The sequence below is a fragment of the Panthera pardus genome, unplaced genomic scaffold (genome assembly GCF_024362965.1).
Source record: "Panthera pardus isolate Hobbes unplaced genomic scaffold, ASM2436296v1 HiC_scaffold_12, whole genome shotgun sequence".
Classification (NCBI taxonomy): domain Eukaryota; kingdom Metazoa; phylum Chordata; class Mammalia; order Carnivora; family Felidae; genus Panthera; species Panthera pardus.
The window spans coordinates 57,011,858-57,028,805 of record NW_026526677.1 but is presented as its reverse complement, the minus strand read 5'-3'; the positions used below and the strand labels follow the sequence as shown (position 1 = coordinate 57,028,805).

Below are 16,948 nucleotides of genomic sequence, written 5' to 3'. Positions count from 1 at the left end.
CCGCTGCAAGGTACTGCCCACTCCCTGGCGGTGCTGGGAGAGGATGCCAGCATGGGCCTGGCTTACCCAGCTTCCTCTTGGCTTCATCAAACACCTGCTCAAAGCCAAGGCGGGCATCAGGGTGGGGGAACTCGAAGATGAAGGAGTCAGTGCCCTCAGGCCTCGTGGTACACAGCTCCAGCTTGGTAGGGGGGAAGGAAAGCGCGTAGCACAGCGCCTGCTTCTCTGACAGGTCCCGGTGCATGGCAGCTGAAAGGTCCCGCAGCGCTTCGTCCAGGCTCTGCCGGGAGGGGACCCAGGCCTCAGGCCCTGACATCTCCCCACAGCCTACTTCTGCCCTGGGAATGCCAGTGGGGACCTGCCTCTCCCCTCAGACAGAAAGTGGGACTCTGTCTCCCCCCCTGGAGGAGGTAGCCTGGATTCTCCCCCAACAGACATGATGGGTCCTCTCTCCTCCCTCAGCTAGGGACGGAGGTGTATCTCCACCCTCAGGCCTAGAACACATCACTTCCCTCAGCTGGGGTGAGGCTGTATTTCCCCCTTCCAATAAGTGACAAAGATGACTGACCTCTTCCTCAGGCAAATGAAAAGGCTGCTCTCTCTCCCTCAGTAGGGTCTGGGAACCCCCGCTGCCCCATTCCCCCAGCCTCAGACAGAGGGCACAGACCTGGTGGGGGAAACCAAGGTTCTCAGAAAGCTTGCTCATCTGGCCCAGAGTGGTCAGGTCCTCGTCTAGGCGGCTGATAGCCTTCTGGATGTTCTCCCGATTGGTGGCTTGGGATGCCCCTGGTGGGAACAGAGGAGGGCCATGGGCAGATACAGAGGCAGACAAGGTCAGGCGTGGACAGACACTCTTCTCTTCCCTCACAGTCTGCAGTTCAGCATGGGGAGTGGCCTGCCAAGCTGAGCGCTTGTAAGCCCCAAGACCCCAGGAACAAAGGCAGCTCTCAGGGAAACCGCAGCCCTAGGAACAGGGAAGTGGGCCTGATTCAGAGCCACTTGGCCCAGGGTGCTGGTCCCTTGGAGAACTCCCTGGAAGAGCACAAAGAATAAACAGCAGGCGGCTCTGCAGCTTATGCAGGCTCCTGCTGACACGGGAAGCCACGGTGGTGTGGTGTAGCCTCCACAGGGGAGTCAGCCGGGCAGCCAGAGCCTCAGGCGCTCAAATCTGCTGACCAAGGGACTCAATTCCCCCACAAAGAAGGGAAAATGAGCTGATGCCCTGGATTTCTCTAGTCCTATCCCATACCTGACCAGGGCCAAGTAGCAGGCCCCACAGGCCAACTCAGCATCCCCACACCCTGCATTGCCTGGCTGGGGGTGTACACCCTGGACCAGTAACCCACAAATAGGCAGAGTAGACAGCAGTGCAGTGTTTTAGAAAAGCTGAGGCTTGGGTTTTCTCCTTCTCCTTTTTTTTTTTTTTTAAGTTTGTTTATTTGCGGGGGCGGGGGAGGGGGGCGGGGACAAGGAGCAGAGAGAGAGAGAGGGAAAGAGAATCCCAACAGGCTCCACAACGGCAGCACGGAGCCTGACACGGGGCTGTCTCACAAACCACGAGATCATGAACTGAGCCGAAACTAAGGGTCGAATACTTAACCAACTGAGCAACCCAGGCACCCCTCTCCTACTCCTTCTGAAGGAAACTGTCTCCCCATAACCCTCATTGCCAGGACAGCCATGTTTTCTTCCATATGACCGTGCCCCTCTCTAGCCATACTTGACTGAATCAGAAGTAGACACCTAACCTAGTCATTTTATCAACTGGCCTGTGTTCCAGTGAGAAGAGACAAACGGGACCGATAATCGGCTTGTATCCCTACACAGGAGCCCACATGAGGCAGGCCTGGGTTCACCCCGGGGGCCACCTCAGGTGAGCCTAGGGGCAGAGCCTGGACCTGAACTGACTGCCAGCTCAGAGGTGCCCACGCCACCATCCCAGACCAACCATCCCCCTCAAGGGGACTTGCGGATCCTGGAGCAGCTAGGGAGAAAGGCCATGATGCAGAACAGGCCATGAAGGAACACAGGAGTTAGAAGGAAGGAGGAAGCAGAGAAAGCTGAGAGCAGTGAGAACAGGAAGAACCACAGACAGACAGACAGATGGAGACACAGACACACATGTACACACAGCAGGAGGAGCAGCTCTTTGAAACCACCTCAGCTCCTGACAGCCTCTGCCCCAAACAACACAGATCTTTCCAACCAGCCTTGTGCTTGGACTGACTTGAGTGAGGCCCTGCTCCCTGGGAGTGAAACTGCTGGACCAGAGCAGTGTGTCATCACCTAAGGGGATGCTTGTGCGGTGGTCAGTGGCTGGTGGAGGGCACGTCTGTGGCCTCTGCACTGCTCCAGCCTAGGTTAGGTCCCTGCCCAGTCAAAGGTGATCTGCACGGATGGGTCTGGTGTGGTTCTGTGGGGGACAAACCCATCCTACATGCAACCCGCCTTGTACTGGACGGGAAAGTGAGGCCCCAAAGCAGAAAAGCAGATGGATAGGCAGCCAGCCTGGCCACAGCTCAAACCCTCCAGGAGGGCTTCTTAGAGGAGGACCCCAACACCCAGAAGCCCTGGGCAGGCCTGGGCCAGCCCCACCTTTGATTATGTCCGCATCTTCCAGTGGCAGCTTCCACAGCAGCTTGTACTTGCTGGCCGTGTCAATGACGCTGGCTGCCGTGTACCTGTGGGGAGCCAATGGGGTGCTCTGGCCTGGGCAGCGGAGTGGGGCCCAGGGAGGGACAACTGCTCCCCCCATGCCAGAGCCCAGCCCCACCCCAGCCACTCACAGGCTCATGGAGCTACGCCGCAGGGAGCCTGACTTCCGCTTTAAGGTGGTGCAGACAATGAGGTCCGTGAACAGGAAGAGGGACCGGTCCTTCTTGCCACCAACTGCCTTCTGTGGGGCCCGAGGCAGGACTCAGGCCCAGAGGCCCACCCTCCTGCCCACAGTGCCCAAGGGGACAGCCAGGCCCACAGAGGGGTGAGGGCTCTGCCCCTGATTCCCAGAGGCAGAGGCAGAGTTGGGACTCGACCCGGGACTCCTGTTGTGGGGAAGAGCAGGCAGGCCCATGGGCGGCAGGTATGAGCGGGAGTACGAACAAAGTGGGGAGATGGGAACAGGTGGGTAGACAACGGGCCACTTCTTACCACTTCAATGACCATCTCCTGCCTTAGGAACCGCCGCAGAGGGGCTTGGAGCTGTGGGGCAGGAGAGACAACGCATCTTGAAGGCCAATTCTTAATTCCATCTCCTTCCTAGACCCTGGCGACCCCTTGGTCCCACTCCATGTGCCAGGCCATTGAAGCACATCCCATCCCTCCTCCTGATGCTGTGCTGTCAGGCCACAGGACATGTGGCCTGAGACCGGCATGGAAGAGGACATGGATTTGGACAAAGATGTGTGGGGATGCTGGTAGACAGGGATGCAAACACACTGCAGACACTGCTGTGGATGTGGACGTGACCATGATGACCTCAGGTGACCACGGATGGGAACAAAGGCATGGGTGGAGTGGGATGGCACTCACATCCTCCATGCCCTCGATGTGAGCCTCAATCTCCTGCAGCACACGGGCATGTCGCTCTGCCTCCTCGGCACTCCGCACACCCTTGTTGATGCGTTCAGCCACCTGTTTGATGTTCCGCTGAGCATCCAGCAGGAGCGGGTGGTCTGGGTGGTCCTCGGGTGTGTGCTTCAGGAGGTCCTGGGGTAGGAATGAGGACCAGACCCCTGCTTAGCTGCCCCTGTCAGGCCCTGGGGCCCACACTGACTGCTGGACTCAGAGGGACTATAGGTGGATTCCAGAGAGGACTTATTTTCCTACCCAACCCCTGGGGACTCTGATGCCAGGCTCGACCAAGTGGGGGCCTCAGAGCCCCCTGCATCCTCCAGGCCTTGCCTCCCTGCCACGGACCCCATGCTCACCTTCACCAGAAGCTCATAGCGTGGGATCCGCTGTACAGGCTTGATCATGAGGTCAGATAATGCCTGCTTCTCCTTGTTCTCACGCATGCTTTGCTGAAACCAGAAAGAAGGTGGATGAGTACCCAGGTGAGGAATGTCATGCAAAGAAGGGAATGTCCAGGGATGGGTCCCCAGCCAGCCCCTCCAGGCCAGCCCAAGAGCAAAGGCTGACCCACATACTAAGGCTGTGGTGCCCAGGCTGGGAGCTCTTGGGCAATCCCCCACCAAAGCTAGTCCACGAGGAGGGTCATGTCCATCCCCCTGAGCTAGCCCACAGTACCTCCAGGAACTTGAGAAAGGCAGGCCTCGCCTCCTTGGCCACACGCACGGCATCCTTTGCATTGAGAAAGTTATCAATGTAGGCAGAATAGATGTTGACCAGGACGTCTTTGGAGAACTGTGGGTGAAGAGGCAGGTTGTGGACCTTCAAGGTATCTCTTATTCCACCTCACCCTGTCCTGGTTTCTAATGATTCACAAGCCAACATCCTTTCCCTCCAACTGGACATAATATGGTCTCTAAGGGCTTGGGCATTTGCTCCTACGTCGTGTGTACATGTTGTAGGTGCGACTGGTCAGGTGTGTACATATACCTGCACACACATATGTGCATTACCTATGGTTTGCGTGTCATGGATGTACATATGCCTAGATGTGTCCTGCCAGGACACCACACCAGGTTCTCCCATTTCCAACTGGGCATTTCCATCCTTGGTCTCCAACCCCACCAAGTCCAGCCAGGCAGGTCTCCTTCCTCACTGTCCTCTGAGTGACACAGACTCATTCCACCTGCTTGGCTCATGTAATTCCCTTCACCAGAATGCCCTTCCTGCACCCAAATCTCACCCACCCTCAGCGTTAAGCTCCAACTGTGCCTCCTCCAGGAAGCACTCCCTGCCCTGACTAGGGCTCTTCCTGGAACTATACCTGGCCTCTGGCCTCCCTTGATCTCCCAGGACAAGTCTCCTCTCTGCAAAAAGGTAGGTACACCCATTCCATCCAGTAAAGCCCTGCTCAGGGCAGGCACACAGCTGGTGGCTAATACCCACTGGCCAGATGACAGCTGGGCTAAATGTGAAAGTTCTTGGTCAGAAGCCCTGGCTAGGAGTTGGGACATCCCAGTTCCTGTCTCAGCTGCACCATGGATGGACTAGGTGACCTGTGGTGGTATTTGTTTCTGGCCCCTCTGGGCCTACAAATCCCTGTGTCTCTGAGGTGCTGACTGTCCTCCTCCCCAACCCCGGGTGTACTACAGGGCACAGGCTGAAGCAACCTGGAGAGGAAGACAGCCCCTAGCCCCTACCCCCTACCCCATCTTGGCACAGAGCATTCTCTGCTGACCCCTCCCTGGGGCCAGGGCTTCTGCTCCAGTCAGACCCTGGTCAGCATCACAGTCCAGACAGCAGAGGAACCTGGTGACACTGAGGGTAGTGATAGCCTAGAGATGTCAGCACTCAACTGGGGTCCCATCACTGCTGGGCCAAGGTTCCTGCCACATCAGTTCCAGGTCAGCAGGCACCTTCTAAGACCTTCTTAGGCACAGGCCCACCCACATCATCACAAATACATGAAAAAACACCCACATCTTATAAAAATAGGTAATATATTTTTTTTGTTAGTACAATTCTTGGAAGGATTTTTACAATTTTGCTTTTGAAATTATTTTGCTCTGAATAACCATTTAGTTTGTGTTTGGCTACGATTTATCCGTCATCATCATGCATCCTTGGGAATTCTGGCAAAATAACAAAATGTAACTTAAGTTTTTTCAAATGTAAGTTCGTATAAATGAATACTAAATTTAACAATTAAAGAAAATGGCATGTTATGGTTTTATAGACATTGAATTAAATGTTTATTAGTTTTACTTTTTTCTAAGTTTATTTATTTATTTTGAGAGAGAGAGAGCGAGAGAGCAAGCCGGGGGGGGGGGCGGGGTTCAGAGAGAGAATCCTACATTGGGATTCGAACTGAAGAACCGTGACATCATGACCTGAGCCGAAATTTAGGGCTGGACGCTTTACCAACTGAGCCACCCGGGTGCGCCCATCAGCTTTGCTTTTACAGTTCTTTTTGAATTTTGAAGCTAGTACCTTTTCTAAGGTCCCAATCACTATTGTAGGATCCTGAAAAGCTCCCAGGCAGAAGTCTGCTTGTGGTGAAAGGGAGCACAGGGTGGGGTAGAGTGTGGACGCTGGAGCCATATTTCCTGGAGTTGAATCCTCCACCACTTATTAACTGTGACTTTGATTGGTCACTTTTATCTATGCCACAGAGTCAACTTTGAACTCGAGGGAATAACTGCACCTTTCTCCTACACTTACGGATATACATAACATATTTAAACTTTTATTTTTAAGTAGGCTCTATGCCCAATGTGGGGCTCAAACTTATGACCCTGAGATCGAGAGTCCCATGCTCTACCGACTGAACCAGCCAGGAGGCCCCTATAACATATTTAGAATAATGGCTAGCACCTAGGTGCCAAGTAGTTAGCTATTCCTATTAAAATGCCTGATGGAAAAAAGGGCTAGTTACAGTAAGGGTTGAGGTCAATATCAGCATCCACTGGAGGTCCGAATCAGTGTCAGCACCAATTCAGGTGCTGTAACCAGAATTGGGTCCGGGATCAGAATCAGTATCTGGATGGGGTTGGGGTCCATGCCAGAGTCCAGCCAAGCTCTGGGGTTGGGCAGTGTCTAGATTCAGGTCAACCCAGAGGCTGCAGTCAGTGCCAGTGTCTGCTCAAGTTCTGGTGTTGGATTTGGGATCAGGGTCAGTGTCCAGATGGAGTGGGTGTGGGTGAGGGGTCCATGGCAGCAGCAGCCCCTTCCAGGAGGGGCCCAAGCTTGTGAGCACTGCCGCATGGGTAGCAGGGCCACTCACCGACTGGACAAGCAGGTCTCCCACCTTCTGCTGGGCATGCCAGGTCTGCACACAGTGCCGCACCTGCTCTAGGAACTGTTCATGGTGCTCCAGGAGCTCAGGGATCTGGTCGAAGATCTCGTCCACCAGCGACGGGTCACACAGCAAGGAGTTCTCTGGCTGCTTTAGTGGCTGCATGTAGCCCTGGGGGACCCACAGGGTCAGTACAAGTACCCTCAGAGGGATGATAGCCCAACCCACCAGTACAGGTGCAAAGGAAATCTTCTGGGTCTATAACTCAGTGGCCATGCCTCCTGGATCTCCCTCATTAGACTCAGAGCTCTAGGAGGGAGACAAGAGGACCTATCCCCATGCCCCTCACTGTGCAGCCCAGGGCCTGACATAAGATGGGGGTAAGTAGGCTCAGGAAAGTTAGCTGGATGCATGAACAAACAGAGCTTGGAGTGAGGAAAGCAAGAAGACTGGGCTCCTGGGGGACCCCCTCCACACCAACTCAGCAAATATTTTATCGAGCGCTCACTCTGTGCCAGGCACCATTCTAAGAACTGGGAGACAGCAGTGAACAAGGAAGACCAAATTCCCTGCCCTAACAGAGCTTACAATCTAGTCAGATCAAACACACAAATAAAAGAAATAAACAAAAATAAACCACATTTCATAAACTCTTTAAGGAATTTCTGCCAATTATTATATGCCATCTATTATAGGATGAACTTGGATTTCAGAGATGTTAAAAGGTGAAGAATGCATCTTAGAATCAATTACATGTAGAAAGTCAAAAACGAGAAGTGCTGCCGGGAAAATGAAGCAAGGAGGGGCATGGGAGGCCTTTAGTGCCACTATCTGAGCACGTTCTCACAGTTTTCAGATCTACCAGTCACTCTGATTAAAACTATTTTTCACCTCAAATCAGTGGTATTTCCTGAGAATGCACAGCCCTGCTTAGCAGCAGGCGTGCTCATGGAGAGGTCGCCCTCTACTGGCCCAAACTATCACTACAAACCAAAGAACTGAGGATGCTTGAAGAAGTAATGCAATGTTGCAGTAAAATTTATATTAAACATTAAAAAAATTGGCTTGTTTTATAAAACAGCCCTGAAAAACTAAAGCTCAACAGAATCCTCTAGTCTGGTTGGGCATTCTTTTTTTTTTTTAATTTTTTTTAACATTTATTTATTATTGAGAGACAGAAAGAGCACATGAGCAGGGGAGGGGCAGAGAGAGGGAGACACAGAATCTGAAGCAGGCTCCAGGCTCCGAGCTGTCAGCACAGAGCCCGACGTGGGGCTCGAACCCACAGACCGCGAGATCATGACCTGAGCTGAAGTCGGCCGCCTAACCGACTGAGCCACCCAGGTGCCCCCTGGTTGGGCATTCTTAAAAGGTCAGGAGGTGATGGTGAGGAGGCAGGCAGGCTGCCTCCCTCTTACAGCTCCTAGGCCAGTCTGAGCCAGGGCCTTCTCTGTGGCAGGGGCTGTTGCCCCACAAGGAGAGGAGCTAAGCCACTCATGTCCGGATCCTAGTGCCCCACACAGAAGCAGGCACACAGTGGGAGGAAAGAATAAACTGATACAGATGTTCCTAGGAGCCAACACCTGCACCCACTCATCACGTACTTGCTGAGTAACTACTGAGTGTCCGGACTTCTAAGCACCAGACAGCCCTGAGGGCAGACAAAAGTCCCTGTGCTTGTGGAGCTAACACTTCAGTGGAGGGAGGCAGAAAATAAGCACCATAAGTAACAAAATTATTACACAGGATGTCAGAAGGCAGTAAGTATTGTGAGGGAAACAAGACAGGGGCAGGAGTGCTGGGAGAAGGGGGCTGGGTCAGGGAAAGTGGGGTTAGCTGGGAATTTGGGGGTTAAAGAAAGACTCAAAGGGTGAGGGTGACACTGAAGAAAGATTTAATCTTAAGACTTGGGTTCAAATCCCATCTCCTTCTGGCTATTACCCTTGGTGTTTAACTCCTTCATTTTAAACTCCTGGCCTATGCCCGAAACTAATGTCACACAGTGTGTCAACTATACTTCAATTACAAAAGAGAAAAGAAAAGAAAAAAAAAAGAGGCTCCTGACCTGCAGGAACAATACCAATCAATTTGGGGGGCAGTGGTCACTGCGAGAGAACACTAGGGCTGTGGAGTCCAATCTCAGTTTGAATTGAATACCACCTATGCTCAGGCAGTGCAGACTAGCTGGTGAGAGGAAGCGCCCTACAGTCAGGGTGTCAGGGATTCAACCCAGGCTATGGCACTTCCTGGCTCTCTGACCTTGAACAATTACTATACTTCTCTGTGTCTCAAGTTCATCCTCTGTAAAATGAGGGTTATAATGAGATTTATATGATTTAAGTTATGTAAAGTGCACATATTAAGCACTCAATACATGTCAGCTCTTAATATCACTACTTGTTGGTGTCCCACAGAAATCCTTAGGCTCAAAGCTAATCCCCAACGTGCTGGTATTTGGAGGTGGGGTCTTTGGGAGGTGAGTAGGTCATGTGGGTGGAGCCCTCATGAATGGTATTTATGCCCTTATAAAAGAGGCCCCAGAGAGCTCCCTTGGCCCTTTCACCATGGAGGACACAGTGAAAAGATGGCCATCTATGACTATGAACCAAGAAGCAGGTCCTCACCAGACACCAAATCTGCAAGCACCTTGATCTTGGACTTCCTAGCCTCCAAAACTTTGAAAACTGAATCTGTATTTGTTTAAGCCACTCAGTCTACGGAATTTTTGTTCTAGCAGCCCAAATGGACTAGAATACCACTTAAGAGACGGATGACCCTGGGCAGGTTTCTTAACCTCTCTGAGCCTTCATTTCCTCCTATGAAGAGGGAGTTATGATATCTACCTCACAACGTTAATGCAAGGATTAAATGTGATTTTATACACACACACTCACACGTACACACACAGATTTGCCAGGCAGTATGCTAAATTATACACGCATCTTTCTTGTAATCTGCACTCAAGGTAGGTACTATTATTATTCCCACTCTGCAGACAAGGAAGCTGAAGCAGAGACTGGTTATGTAACCTGCTCCAGGTCACATGGCCGGGTAAGAGGTAGTGCCAGGTCTGAACACTGGTGGCCTGGCTTGGACCTCAGTCCTTCCTTCTGACACACCAGGGCTGCCTTGAGTGACAGTCCTTGGGTTCAGCTGACACTCTCCTGACCATCTCCATCCCTGGCCATGAACACTCTCGATTTGGCCTCCTCAGAACTACCCTCCCTTGGCTCTTCCACCCGCAGGTTCCGCAAGCCTCCGTGCACGGCCAGGAGATTTGAAGGCAGAGAGGCATACCCAAGCCCTGTCGGCTTCCTGTCTGTGAACAAGGCATGAGCAGCCTCATTACCTTTTAATGTTTGCACGGGACGTGGGTATGATTAGTCACGTTTTGTACACAAAAACACCAAGGCTCAGAGAAGCGAGTGATTAGGCTAGCATCACCCAGCAGGGAAGCAAGTGACTCAAACTCTGGACTGCTTGACCCCAATGCCTTTAGCTCCTACCTAAAGGACAACAAAGGACCCCACCCCCTGCCAGACTCCTGCGTGACTATGGCTGCCTGGCAGCCAGGGGCAACCTCTTCTTAAAGATAGCATTCTGGTTGTGTCCCTTCTGTGACTTCCATGTGCTTACAATAAAGCCCAGCTCTTCTGCAGCAGCCACAGTGACCACCTGTCCACCGCTAACCGCTCTGGGTTTCTTCCAGCCCCCTGACCTTTGTTCCTGCTGTACCCTCTGCCAGAATGATTCCCTCTGGGCTCTCCCCCTACTTAGCTCTTAACTACCTTCAGGTCTCAGCTAAATACCCCAACCTCAGAGAAGCCCTCCCTAGCCTCTGACACCAGGGCAGGCCCCCATTGTGTGTTCTCATCTTTCTGTGCACTTTTTTTTTTAACATATAAAAGCAATGTATTTTTTGTGTGGCGAAACGTACATCATAAAATTTGCCATTTTAATCATTTTTAAATGTACAGCTTGGTATACTCACATTAAATACATTCATGTGGTTGTGGAAGCATCATCACCATCCATCTCCAGAACTTTCTACTCTTCCCCAACCACAACTATATACCCATTAAACATGAACTCCCCACTTCCTCTCTCCCAGCTCCTGGCAACCACTGTTCTATGTTTCTCTCTCTATGAATTTGACTACTCTAGGTCCCTCATGTAAGTGGAATCATACAGTTTTTGCCCTTTAGTGACTGGTTTATTTCATTTAGCATAATGTCCTAAAGGTTCATCCAGATTGTGGTGTGTGTCAAAATTTCTTTCTGGATGAACAATATTCAGTTTTTCCAGACACACTTTCCATGCGTTTTTGCACCCTCATTTGTCCTCACGTATGGTTTGTCAGTCCATGAGACAGGACCTGATCACTCATGCTCACTGCCGAACCCTCACAGAGAATACTACCTGCACCTGGAAGGTGCTTGTTGCAGATTTGTGGAGTAAACGAATGAACACTCTGGATGTTTCCAGGGCTCTACCTTCGACCCTTTGCTCTCACTCTACTTAGGTGGCTTGAGTAAATTTGTCCTCAACAATGCCTACCAGGCCCTACTTCAGCTCAGATCCAGGTTCTCTGTCCTGGGCCTCAGACCCTCATATGCATCCTGGCTCCAGGGCCTTCCCACATCTGAACCTGAACTTGCCATCTTGCCCCACCTTTCACAGGTGGAGTTCCTATAGTGCTTCAGTCACCCAGACCGGGAGCCCAGGTCTCATCCTGGGCTTCCCCACCTTGCCCCTCACAACCAACCACTTACCATGCCTGGCCTGACCACTCCACTTCCTGAATGTCTGTCCCCAACTCTCCCTCCCTGTTGCCTCTGCCTGGGTCCTGGCCTCTCCTCTCCCACCCACCTTCAGTGGCCTTGGCCTCCTCTTCCGCTGCCCACCTTCCTAGGAGTCAGAAAGATGTTGTAAAGTATGAGTCAGGCTATATGCCGCCCCTGCTCAAAGCCCTTCACTGATTCTCCAGGGCCCCTGGTAGAGCCCAAACCTTCTTCCTGGTATGCAAGGTCCTTACCATGTGGCCCCTGCTGGCTCCCCCAGCATCACCATAGGACCAACCCTCTGTGCTCTGTGCCAGCCACACGGACCTCCAAAAGTGCAGGCCTCTCCTACTCAACTCTGCACAAGCTGTTCCTGCTGCTGAGAAGACAGGTCAGGAAGAAGCTAGCACCTCCTCCAGGGAAAATTCCCTGACCCCATGCCTCACAGGTGCCCTCTCAATGCTTTCACAGTGACCATATACTCAGCTATGTCCCTGACAGGACTATGAGCTCCTGTGGCAGTGGCTTGTCTCTCTTATTCGCCCCTGTGCCACCTACACCTGGAACAGGACCTGGCACACAACAGGTGCTCAACATTTTATTCCATTCAACAAATATTTTCCCAATCAATGAACAAAATGGAAGGAGGTACACTGGAGGTGGGTCACAGATCTAAGCTCAGGCACCAGGGCTGCCAGAGGCAGGTGGCAGAACAGTAAAAGGAGGGAGCACCTGCCCTGGGGTGGCCTGGTCTAGTCTCATTAAGACCCCTCTAAGATCTCTCCTGCCCTGGAAGGGGGGCTTCCTCCTCTGGGGCAGTCACATGAGAGGGGTTCTCCATGGAAGGGTGATGTGTCCCAGGGTCATTCCTCTCTTCTCTAGCCTCCATCCCCTGTCCACAAAGTGGGTTTGTTTCCATATGTTTGACAGCCTCCTAGACTCAGAATGGCCACTCTCAGGGGCCTGGACCAGCCTCAAGCCTCACCTGCATCAGGGTTCGCAGCGACTCCACGTATGACTGCTCTGTGTCCAGCAGGGTCATGGTCACGTGCTTCCGCATGTCCTTGGGGGACAGAAAACAGAGGGTGAGCAGTGCCTTGTTCCCCTCAGACCCCGCCACCTGCAGTCACGTAGACCCAGAGAACCTATCCACATCCTCTCCCTGGCCTTCAAGGCCTGCCTTCCCACCATCCAGGACTGTTGGCTGTTACCCCAAAGCACCGTAGACCTCCACTCTGTCAGGTCTTTGCTCAGACGCTCCCTGTGCAGGGAGGGCCCTCTAACCTGCATCTCAAACTCCTTCCTTTCCAGAGTATGCCCCTCAATCCTTCACCACCACCCCCATGACTGTTGGCAGACCTGGTTATCTACTGTTTACTTCATGGTTTTCTACTGGGCTCCTGGAAGGGACCCAAAACAATCAATAACTCTCACATTTGCAAAGGAAGATGCCTCCAGCCTACCCCCCACTCCAGCTGCCAACTCTGAAAACCCCACCTTCAGGATCCGTGCTGTGGGGTCAGACCCTACTAGGTTGGGCTTCAAACCATCCCTGAGCATGGAAACTGTGACCTCCTGCCACAGATGAAGAAAAGATGGCTCAGAAAGGTGAAGTCGGTGCCAAAGGTCACACAGCCAGGTGGGGGTAGGGTTCACCCACTCTCAGACAAGGCTAGATCCCAGGTCTCTTCGTAAAAAAAAGGTTGACTGAGCTCTACTCCACACCAAGCACTGCTCTAAGCATTATACATTATTTCATCCTCTGACCACCCTGTGAGGTAGATAGATGTTATTCTTCTTCCCATTTTAAGGATGGGGAAAAGGAGCCCCAGAAACTAATGCCTCCATCCAAGAATCTGATTGATGATCTACAGTACAGAGTCCCTAAGGGGTTGCCCAGAATCTGCACCCACACCTCCAGGGATAGGGTGTGCATCCCTGACAGGGCAGTCCCTATTCAATGGGAAGGCTTTGCTAGAAGCCAGACACAGGATGCTTTCTCTGTGTTCAATTCCCTGAGACCCAGCTTACCAGTGGCCCCTTGCCACCAGTTCCTATACCTCTGGCCCACTCCTCCAGGAAGCCTTCCCAGATGGTACCAGCTCCAACAGCTTCCCTTCCTGGTGAGGGATTCCACTCCAGGTCACCTCTGAGTCCCTGGAGTGGTTCTGAGCAAGGCCTCCTCTGGGCCCCAGATCTCTGGGGCTTATTCTCCCCTCCCCACGTTTCCCCCAAGCCTTAGCTCAACTTAACCAGGACATCTGTCTGGACCCTGTCTCAGTCTCCAGCCATCAAGGCTTGCTGGGTTTGAGTGTATATTCTTTGCATGTGGCAATGGAAGGTTAGATGTCCATGTCTGTGGTATCCCTCCACTCCCCATCCCTGGAGCCTCTCGTGGTAGGGACTCAACCAGTGGAGCTGCCCTGGTCACTGCTCTGCACAGGGTCTATGTTTGCTGAGTAGACCCAAGCCCAAGGCCTGTTTGGCTTGCCTGATCCAGCCCGTGCTCACCCCTCTGCTCATGGTATGCCTCTCCTCCCTCTGACTCTCTCCCTTTGACCCAGGGACTTGGGGTCAGGTCTTTCCCCAAACCTGTCAACAGTAAGACACACTCAGAAAAGTAGACCCCAGTGCTAGGAACTCTGGGTTGGGAGGTGTGAATGACTCTCCATTGAGGGAGGGGAGGAGACTGGCTCTAGAGCGCTCCATTCCCACCAGCTGCAGACTCTGTTTGGTGAGAAGACACTGGGCCCTGCCGTAGAGCCTCCAGCCCTCAGATCATCTAGCCTCAGTGATTTGAAGGCGTTTAGAACACCTGGGCAGCTTCCAGTGGGAGGGAAGACCAGCTGGGCTCACCTTAGGATGGAGAGTTTGGGAGAGCATCAAGGACCAGAAGGGCCCCCCAAGAAAAAGCCCAGATGCCCAATCTTCCCATTGTCCCTCAGGGCCATCTCAGCATTTCACAGATATGACCTCATTTCCACCTCACACTCACAGCTCTGCATCATAGGTGTCATCATCTCTACTTTGCAAGTGAGGAAGTCAAGTCAGAGAGGTGACTGGACTTGCCCAAAGTCACACAGCCACTGACCGACAGAGTGAGGACCCAAGTCTGTTTAGCCATCTCAAGCTCAGTCTGAGGGCCCAAGCACCCAGAGTTCTCACCCAGACTGACTGGCTAGCCATGGGCCACAGGGTCCCAGCCATACCCTTACTAGCTGTGTGACCTTAGGCCATCTAACTGCCTTGGGTTTTCACATTCTCCTCTATGAAATGGAAGGAATAAAGCCTCCCTCCCAGTACTGTGAAAGCAAAGAGCTGGGAAGCAGGGTAGCTCTCTCCACATACACTGGGTCTTCAATTCCCGGCTGGACAGGGAGTTCCCTTAGAGTAGAACCAGACCAGGCTCGGCCCTGGGCCGCACAGTCACCCTCCCCCATCAGGTTCCCTGGACCTGGCCCTGCTATGCCCAGTGGTGAGGGTCATGGGCAGCGAGGCCTCCTGAGGGAGGCAGGGTTGGTGCTGGGCCTGAAGGGCCCAGAGGGCTGGGGTAACTCACACAGGGAGGCTGACGCTGCAACACCCGCCCTTCCCAGCCTCCTCCCTGCTTGAAAGCACAGTGGCTTGTCACTCAGCTGTCAGGTAGAGGCATAGAAAATAAGGCCAGCTCTCTGTCACTGCATGGAGTGCCCTTCTGCACGTGCCCAGACACGGGTGTGAGTGTATGTGGGGGTGGGGGAGCCAGGGGAAGCAAGAGACAGGCAATGCAGCTGTCAACCAGATCAGCGGGCCCACCTGTTCTGGGCGGGACAGCCCTGTAGGCCTAGCCTCCCCCAGAGCCCGTCACCCCTCAACAGCTCCATCCCTAGACCTTCACTATATGGAGCACTGAAGTGGGAGGGAGGATGGGGGGGGGGTGGCTAAAGGGATACAGCAGGAAGACGGGGGAGGGGGGGCTCTCCTACCAGTAAGATTGGGACATGCTGACCCAAAGCTTAAAACCCTATATACACAGCATGAAGACAGAGACACACGTACACAGAAGAAGCTGTAAAGGCCAGACACTCCGCAAAGAGACGAAAAAGAAATGCAGCCAAGCCACCTAGCTGAGAACCAGGGCCTTCAGCCCAGAGATGTGAGGTGGTGGGGAGAAACACACACACCACAGCACAGGGAGCGGGGCTGGGGGGGGGGGAACAGAACCATAGCCCCCACTGGAGCTCAGAAGAGCAGGATAATCAGAATCCAGGCCCAGAGAAACACACAAAGGCATGGAAAAAGCCCCTGGAAGCCTCTTCCTCCCCGTCCCCTGGAGGAGAAGAGCACTGAGCCAGGAATGGGGACACCACAGCATGACACCTCCAAGGCCCAGCGGGTCCAGTGGCAGAGAGAGAATGGCAAGGGTGGGGGGGGGGGGCGGAGAGCAAAATTGTCTACCCTCAACTTCCCATCCCCCCAGCACATATATACACCTGAGGACTGCAACAGGCCTGCAGGAAAGAGGCTGGTAAAACCTTCCCTTCCTGAGCCTGTGAACCCAGGATACCTCTGGAGACAGTCTCTGTCTACAGGCTGATCCATATCAGGCACTAAGTACCACTAGGCCTTGCTGAGGCTGGATCTCAGGGTACAGGCCTCTCGCCCCAGTTGAGTTTACCAGCCCTTCTGCCATTCCAAGCTTGCATTCTGGTGGCACCAAACCTCAGCGCCCTGCCAGCCACACCACCCCTGCCATGGCTCCTCATACCTTCAATCTCCCTGCCCCCATCACTAGTCTCTGAGCCCCCAGGCCCGTGGCCACGCAGCTGGTGTGCCTGATCCGAGTTCCCAGTCCTGCACTCTCAGTAGGACCCATGTCTCCCTCAGGCCCAGATCCGCTGAGTTCTAGGTTTTGACCCAGGTCCCTGGCTGTCTCTTCCCCTCCCCCTACCTGGGCCTCCCCAGGCTCCTCAGCGTCAGCACCGCTGCTCCTGGCGGGCTCCCCGGAGGCGGTGGCCGGGCCCAGATCGCGCATATCTTCCAGCGCGATGGTGAACTGGGCCAGGGTCTTCACCATCTGAAGCATGCGGCCGGGCCGCCGCCAGGGCGGAGATGCCGGGGCGGCGGGGGACGACGGGCCCCCTCTCTCCCACCGTCACTCCCTCCGGGGGCTCAGCCCCGCCGCAGCGGCTATCGCGGTGTCAGTTCCAGCGTAGATCTGATAGCGAAAACTCGGGCGGCGGCGCTGTTGCCTCCTCGGCTCAGCGAGTGCGCCCAGCGAGCCAGGCGCGCTCGGCGCCGCTGGCGCGGGGGAGGGGAGCGGAGG

At 53.6% G+C, this 16,948-nt stretch overlaps 1 protein-coding gene across 1 annotated transcript in view; it reads right to left on the bottom strand.

Annotated features, from left to right (window-relative positions):
• The window catches only part of ARHGEF17 (Rho guanine nucleotide exchange factor 17), a 58,820-nt gene that overhangs the window by 7,225 nt on the left and 34,647 nt on the right, over positions 1-16,948 (bottom strand). Inside the window, 10 exon segments of the mRNA XM_019449750.2 lie at positions 67-280; positions 668-786; positions 2,596-2,681; positions 2,787-2,896; positions 3,148-3,198; positions 3,529-3,705; positions 3,927-4,019; positions 4,246-4,362; positions 6,851-7,033; positions 12,629-12,706. Coding sequence (XP_019305295.2) covers positions 67-280; positions 668-786; positions 2,596-2,681; positions 2,787-2,896; positions 3,148-3,198; positions 3,529-3,705; positions 3,927-4,019; positions 4,246-4,362; positions 6,851-7,033; positions 12,629-12,706 — 1,228 coding nt within the window.